The sequence below is a fragment of the Alligator sinensis genome, unplaced genomic scaffold, assembly GCF_000455745.1.
Source record: "Alligator sinensis unplaced genomic scaffold, ASM45574v1 scaffold203_1, whole genome shotgun sequence".
Lineage (NCBI taxonomy): Eukaryota > Metazoa > Chordata > Crocodylia > Alligatoridae > Alligator > Alligator sinensis.
In genome coordinates, this window is record NW_005841949.1 from 951443 (window position 1) to 959629 (window position 8187).

The window sequence follows — 8187 nt, forward strand, 5'->3', positions numbered from 1 at the left end:
CTACCAGTGGTCTGGGTGTAGTTGTAGTGGGTGAGGAGAGCACAGCAGGGTGCCTGAGGGGTGCATTGCAGGAACCCCACAACAGGTGTCTGTGGAGCCACATTGTGGGTAACCTGCAGCAGGGTGCCAAGGTCACACCAGTGTTTCTAGGCTTAAGCCAAGGGGTTGTAGGTCAGAGAAGAGCTGAAGCCCAACCCAGGTGCAAGCCAGACCAGGGCCAGGAGCCTGAAGCCCAAGGGGGCAAAACTTAGCTTGGGAGACGCAAGAACAGGGCCAGAGAACAGGCCCATAGCCCAAGAAGGACAAGAATGAGGGCTGGGACCGAAAGCCCAAGACGAGCAGGAGTCAGAGCCCAAGAGGGCAAGACCAGGGCTGGAACCCAGAAGCCAGGTCAGGCACAGTGGGCCTAGACTAGGTGAACCAGCAAGAGAAAAGAGGCTGAGGCCAGGAAAGCTGAGCCCCCAACAAGGGTGTATAGGCCTGAGGTGGCCTGCTATTGGGTTGGGGTCAAGGGCCCACTGAAGTTATTAATTGTTAACACCTATGACATCTGGGCATGGCTGTAGGGGAGGTCAGAGCCCCTGAACAGCTTTTAAGGCTACAAATACCGTGAGGGGGGCAGATGGCCAAGAGAGCACACCAAGCATGAAGTAGGACTGTGACCAGTGACATGCAGGTGGGATCTGCTGGCTGTCAGAAGAACTGAAGATTTGCTCTAAGGCCCTTAGGCAGCCTCCCTTTCTTAGTATTCTATGGTTACATCAAGGCAAGGTGTAGCAGGCAAGCAGGGGGGAGGGTATCCTAGAACCAAAGCAGGGCAAGGGTTGCATGGTCACCAGGGGGCCACCCCTGGAGCACAACTTGCTACAGATGCACAGTGTCCAGTCCAGTGAAGCTGATACTTGAGAATTACCAACTCAGTGCTGGTAACACTGGCTTCAGCAGGGATGCTGGTGTTTGTACAGCAATCTTCCCATTTGATGTGGAGGATTTTCCAGAGGCATTGTTGATGGTACCTCTCTAGGTTCTTGAGATGATGATGGTAGGCCACCCATGTTTCACATCTGTAATAGGAGGGGAGGGGTAATGGCTGCATCATGGACCTAGATCTTGGTGTCTTTCTTGAGATTGCAATTATTAAAGACAAATAAAAGCAATTTCCCAAAGGAGACACTTGCACTCCAGATCTTGAACTGGATCTCCTCATCAGTGTTCACTCTCTGAGAGAGGGGGTTACTGAGATATGGGAAGTGCTTGACTATTTCCAGGGTCTTTCCCTCAGTGATAATTTCATGGCCTAGTGCAGGCTGATAGACTACTTTAGTCTTCTTGATGTTGAGAGATGCAAAATTCAGTAGGCTTCTCCACAGATCCAGCGTGGTCTGGAGGTTGTTCTCAGTGTGCACAAGGATGGTGCAGTCCTCAGCATATTGAAGGTCAGTATGGTTGTTTTGAGGACTCTGGTCTTTTGAGTGAAAACATTCCAGATCTATGCAACTCAGCAGGGTGAGACCAGGGGCTCCTAATATGCCAAGAATCTTGGAATATCTGAGCATGGGAAGCCCCACTCCAGGGCCAGCAAAGAACCACTTTGAAGAGTGGTCTCATCACCCTAGGGGTGATTCATTTTCAGTTCGGGTGCTAACAAAAAGTTAAAATATTTGTATGCTGAGAAAGCTGAACCAATGCCAAATGTAACAGTCCTGGTTTTTCTCCAGGTTTACCTTAAACCTTACTTACCCCTTTGTGGTCAAGAATGTTAATGTTAGTGCATTTTCATGAAGGTGAATACTTCAGACAAGGAGCTTTTAAGAAGACGTATACCTCAAACTTAAGAGCATGCCACACAAAATTAAAACCCTGAAATTAAGCAAGTGCTACAGCAAACAAAGATTTCTTACTCTTCAGATTGTTGTTATCCGATGATACGTTTGTAGTTAGATTCATATCAGACTAGAATTCTACTGATGGCCAAACTTCTGACTTCAATTTCCAGATCAAAGATGGCATTGTCCATTTCAAGGATGGCACCTATGTCCCACATGGTCAGTCATGACTCCAAAATATTTGAACTCTGTTATGACCCATCCCTTTTTTGTCACTTTAAAACATTTAAGTAGGTGCCCCAACATTTCTGGTGGCCAAGGATATTCTTTAATAAGGACACACTGTGAAATGCATCATTTCCCCTCATGCCATTAACAACCACATTTCAACCTGGGATATTCACTTCCATCTATTTCATTTGTTGACCTCCCCAGCTCTGAAGACAACAGTTGTTCTAGTCATTGTTCAGCTAATTAATGTTATATTTCATCCTAGAGTCCCTACCTAAGGAAAAGGCACAAACCTGTTTGACTGTTTTCTTTCAGACCTCATGATTTACAATCTAGCATTGCTACCAAGAGGCAAGTAAAGCAGTTTTAGCATCAACTTATGAAACTTCTGAACACTGAACAGAAATAACATATTGACTCTTCCATAAGAGCTTATAGTAATTGGCTGATGTGATTGCAGAGTTGATGGCCATTATATTTGAAAACTCTTGGAGCTTGGGGAGGTCCCAGATGATTGGAAAATGGCAAATATAGTGCCCATCTTTTAAAAAGTGATGGAGGAGGATCCAGGGAACTACAGACCAGTCAGCCTTACCTCAGTCCCTGGAAAAATCATGGCACAGGTCCTTAAGGAATCCATTTCTAGGCACTTGGAGGAGAAGAAAGTGATTAGGAATAGTCAGCATGAATTGACCAAGGACAAGTCATTCCTGACTGTCCTGATTATGTTCTATAATGATAACCGGCTCTGTGGATGTTTGGAAAGCAGTGGGCATGATATACCTTGACTTCAGCAAAGCTTTTGATATAGTCTCCCACAGCATTCTTGCAAGCAAGCTAAAGAAGTATGGGTTGGATGAATGAACTGTGAGGTGGATAGAAAGCTGGCTAGATAGGTGGGCTCAACAGTATCAATAGCTCAATGTCTAGATGGCAGCTGGTATAAAGTAGAGTGGCCCAGGGGTCCTGGGGCTGATTTTTATTCAATATATTCATTAACAATTTGGAAGATGGGATGGAGTGCTTCCTCAGCAAGTTTGTGGATGACACCAAGCTGGTGGGAATAGTAAATATGCTGGAGAATAGGGCTAGGATTCAGGGTGACATCAACAAATTGGACTGGATCAAAAGAAATCTCATGAGGTTCAACAAGGACAAATGCGAAGTCCTACACTTAAGATGCTAGGATCCTATACAATGCTACATGCTTGGGACCAACTGGCTAAGAGGCAGCTCTGAAGAAAAGGACCTGGGAGTTACAGTGGACGATAAGCTGGATATGAGTTAACAGTGTGCCCTTGTTGCCAGGAAGGCTGTCTCAGACGGCTGGAGCCGACTTGAGGTGATCTACAAATTGCTTGGCCGTTGGGCGGGCTGGTGAATGGAGAGGCAGACAAAACGTATTGGTTGCAAAAAGGCTTTACTTACGCCGCTAGTAGCCGCGACGCAGGTGGTCCGATCGCTTAAATAATTACACAAGTTGCTCCAGCTGGCAAAAACCCGGGCCAGTGAATCCGTAAACGAACCAGGCATGCAGGAAAAGGGGTACGTCGAGGGATAGCGTTTGGCGACGGGGAGAAAAATCGATAGTTGATCAGGCTATCGATTCACTCTGCCACGAGTCAGGAATTCTTTTAAGTCACTCTGCAGCGTGCTCAAAGTTCTCCGACTTGGGCGGAAGTCGCACAGAATTTTATACGGCCAACAAGCCAATCGCTAGCCACCACGTAGGAATAATTTAGAATTGGCCAATGATAGGACACAAATTTGCATACGAATGGCGGGAACTCTCTTGCACCGGAGTTTTCTATTGCAACAGAAAACTTTTGCTGTGCACAGAGACTCCCATGTGGTGAGAAAAATTCCATGTGCCGAGGCACTTAAAATCATTGGGTTATGACAAAGGCTAACAGCATAGTGGGCTGCATTAATAGGAATATTGCCAGCAGATTGAGGAAATTATTCCACTCTATTTTGCACTGGTGAGGCCACATCTGGAGTATTATGTCCAGCTTTGAGTCCTCCCCTACAGAAAGGACGTGGACAAATTGGAGGGAGTCCAGTGGAGGGCAATGAAAATGGGTAGGGGGTTGGAGCACATGGCTTATGAGGGAACTGGGCTTAGTCTGCAGAAAAAAAGAGTGAGCAGGGATCTGATACCTGAAGGGTGGTTCCAAAGAGGATGGAGCTAAACTGTTCTTAGTGATGGTAGATGACAGAACAAGAGCAATCATTTCAAGTTGCAGGAAGGGAAGTTTAGCTCAGTTATTAGGAAAAACTGTCTCACTAGCAGGGTGGTGAAGCACTGGAACGGGTTACCTAGTGAGGCTGGTGGAATCTCCATCCTTGGAGGTTTTTAAGGGCCAGCTTGACAAAGCCCTGGCTGGGATGATGTAGTTGGGGATGGTCCTGCTTTGAGCAGGGGGTTGGACGAGATGACCTCTTGAGGTCCCTTCCAACCTTAATTTTCTATGATTCTAATCATGCAGACCAGCAGCATCAATCAGAAGGCACCAAGTTTTGCTTTTGGCAACAGGGTATGGCTGAAGACAGAAACTCATCTGCATTTAACCTTCAAGCAAGTTGCGCCAACAATAACTTAGCTTATTCAAAGTCCTTCAGCAAATCATCCCTATCACTTTCAAACTATAGCAAGCTAAGTACATAAAAATGAATCCAGCAACTCCCTCTCCTTCCTCTGTTTGGTCATTGCAGCATTGGAGGTCATCAGATGCTAGCTGTAAAAAGGGGTTTGCAAGTAGCCCATTAGTCTCCTTCCTTTGCTGCTGCCTTGTTTGGCTTAGCAGAAGAAAGGCTGAGAGGGGATGTGATTGTTCTCTATATAAAAACTCATCCAGGGAGTAAGCACCAGGAAAGAAGAGTCAGAAGTTATAGCCCACGTGCCAGATCTGACCCATGGTGGCCTATCATCTGAACCATGTTGCTGTCCCGGGATCTCAGATTGGACCAGGGTTGCAGACTCAGACTGGTTTGTGCTGTAACATATCTGCTGCATGGGCCAGATCCTGCACATATGGAGCTAGGTCCAGCACTTGCACTACATGTGACGCGTACTGCCTGTAGTGCCTGCACTGGAGCAGCCCCGTGCTCTGGATCCAAAGTGCAGAGCTGGTCTGTGGGCTGGCTCTGGTCCCCCGATCAGCCCCGCTACTCATCCGACCGTCTCTGTGCGACTTACCCAGCCTGTGGGGCTAGACGCGTTTGATATCCCTGCTCTAAAAGAAACGTAAACCAGAACACATCCTTATAAACTCATCGGAAATATATTGGTCCTGGAATTCGGAAGTTCTCATAGCAGCGTGAAGAGCGATGTTGTCGCCGTGACAGTCCCCAGAACACGTGAGGCGAGGACTCCTTAGGGTGACATTTCTTACTAGACCAACTCCGTAGCTGGTACAATAGCAGGGCGCACCTCAGAAATCCTCGTCTCCTCGCAGGCAAGTGCAAGAGCTCCCCCCGCCCCGCCCGCCATTTGAATGCAAGCTTTCTCGCGCCCTTTCCCTCGTCAGACGGCTCCTCCAATGAAAACGCCCTTCCGGGCGCTGTGTCCCGCCTCCGATTTTGCTGATCGACAGGCAACTCGCCAATCATAATTGAGCACTGGGGCATCATTTCTGCCCCGTGCCGCCGCTTCGCCCGTCTGGCCAATAAAAGTAGTGTGTGTGAACCTCCCCTCCTCCTTCCTCCCGGCCCCTGGCGAACGGGCCGCGTCCGCATCCAATAAGAATGCTCATTGCGACGGCAGGCTGCCCAATAGGAGAAGGGGTTGCGTTGATGGAGGGCTCAGTCCCGCAATGAGGTGGCGGGGCGGGATGTGAGGCCGCGGCGGGAGGCGATGGCGGCCGCGACGGGACGGTTGGAGCTGGCGGCCGCGCTGCGAGGTGAGCGCGGGCTCGGGCTCGGGCTCGGGCTCGCCCCGCACAGACGCGCTGCTCCGTCTGCGGGCAGCGCCCGGCCGAGCCGCTGGAGCCCGGCCCGCGCACGGTGTCTGTCTGCTCTCTGGGGCCGGTTCGACGCTTTCTTGCGCTGCCTCATATTGACGCCTGCTGAGATGAGGTGGATGCGGGCCAGGCTGGCTCCCCCTTCCCACCGCTGTCCTTTGCCCTGAGGCAGTGCTGCGGGTCGGCTCTGCCTGCTGCAGCCCCAGACAAGGAGCACGTAATGGCTTTTTCCTCTCATCAGGATATAGCAGGGGTGGCAGCTTCAGCCGTAGCTGACGGCCAAGGCTGCCAGCGCTGTGCCGGGAGCCAGCATGTGCTCTGTGCCCTGGGGCCAGAGTCAAACCCAGAGCCGCAGCTCGGGGCACGGGGTGAGGGGCAGACTGCTTGACTCCTCCAGCACTTGCCCTCATGATGCTGCATAGCTCATTGTAGTGGTGGGGGAGACAAATTTAACATGACCCTCCAATAATGAAGTTTTTCCACATAGGGGAGGCATGGGCGAGGGCAGGATGCTGCTACCTGCTCAGGAACGCAGGCTGTGCAAGGCTCTCCCTAGCGGGGGTGGGGGCTGGGCCCCAGCTGCACTGGAGCAGGCAGCAGCAGCACTGGGAGGGGCAGCTATGGAATGGGCTACAGCCATTTCATTTCTCTGTAGCCCCTCTGCCCAGCACCACTACCATCCACTGCAAGTACTGGGCTCTTCCCACCTCCTGAGGAAGAGCCCAGAACAGCCTCCAGCCCCAGGCGCATAGCGGCAGCCCACCTTCACCCCGCACGCAGATCTGGGGGGGCACCTGCCCATGCCCCCTGGATGAGCCATGGCTCTGTCCCATATCCTGCCCCACCCCAACCCTCTCCCTCACCAAGAGGACCTCAGTTGACACCCCCCCCCCCCCCCCAACAGACTTACTGGCTGAACAGTACTGTCGGGCTGCACTCCTGGCTGTGTGCATTAGGGCTCTGAAGCTTCAGTTGCCGATTTGATTTGGAGAAGATTCAGCCCGATTCGGCAACCAAATCTCTGAATCCAGATCTAATCAGGAGACCTATTAAAAGGTCTGAATCAAATTCAAAGCCTCTGAATTGATCCTGATCAACCAGGGAGAGGCAGACACAGCTGGGTGGCTGCAGGTTCTCCTGTAGCTCCTCTGGCTGTGCCTGCCTCTCCCTGGGTGGGGGGAGCCATGGGAGAAGCCCCCATGGCTGTCCTCCTCGGCCCCATCCCCTGCACTCACTGGCTGCAGAAGCGGCGATTGGGGCCTCTGAGGACTTGTGGCAGAGCCCCCCTGCGCAACAGGGGGCAGCAGGGATTGCCCCCCCACACACCTGGCACCTGTGGGGAAACTCCCCAATGGTGTGTGTGCAGCGCCGTGTGCTGTCTGGGAGCTGGGGCTGCTGGGGCTGAGCGCTGCCAGGCTCCGGCTGACTGCTGGAGCTGCCCCAGCTCCCAGACAGTGTGCGGCGTCCTGCTGAGCCACGCTGCTCCCGTGCAATGTGACAGCTGCCACGCAGGTGCCAGGTGTGGGGAGTGATCCCTGTGCTATACAGGGGGCTCTGCCACAAGCCTTTAGAGGCCCTGATCACAGCTGCTACAGCCAGTGAGTGTGGGGTGCTTTTTATTTATTTATTTAGTTAGTTTTTTAAGTGCTGGGAGGCTCGGCCAGGCGAGGGATGTGGCTGGGCAGGGCAGCTATGGGGGCTTCTCCCATGGCTCCCCCCGCCCAGGGGGAGGCAGGCACACCTAGAAGAGCTGTGAGAGGGCTTGCAGCCACCCAGCTCTGCTTGCCTGTCCCCAGCTGATCCGAATCTCCAATTCTGATTTGACCAAATTGAATGGGGACAGTGATATGAATCACCGAATTGAATCAGTGTCCTCCGAATTAGCCAAATCCGAATCAAATACTTCCTTATTCGCACAGACCTCGTGTGCATGCTGCAGCTGTGCACACACGCGTAACATTTATCAGTGACATTATCAGCCACATCAGCCAAAAAAGGCTGATTGCGTTTAATGTCAATTTTCCTTTTATCGGTGTTGATACCATATGGACTGATATATCAATGTACCTCTAATGTCTATTCATAGATTCGTAGATTCATAGATGCTAGGGTCGGAAGGGACCTCAATAGATCATCGAGTCCGACCCCCTGCATAGGCAGGAAAGAGT

The 8187-nt window shown here is 51.2% G+C and overlaps 1 protein-coding gene across 3 annotated transcripts in view; it reads left to right on the top strand.

Annotated features, from left to right (window-relative positions):
• Positions 1 to 5823: 5823 nt before the first annotated feature.
• Positions 5824 to 8187, top strand: part of RFWD3 (ring finger and WD repeat domain 3) — a 32965-nt gene continuing 30601 nt past the window's right edge. For all 3 annotated transcript variants that reach the window (XM_006020185.2, XM_025199755.1, XM_025199754.1), the window contains exon 1: positions 5824 to 5959. In XM_006020185.2, coding sequence (XP_006020247.1) covers positions 5914 to 5959 — 46 coding nt within the window. In that variant the 5' untranslated portion in view covers positions 5824 to 5913. The remainder of the gene's footprint in view (positions 5960 to 8187) is intronic.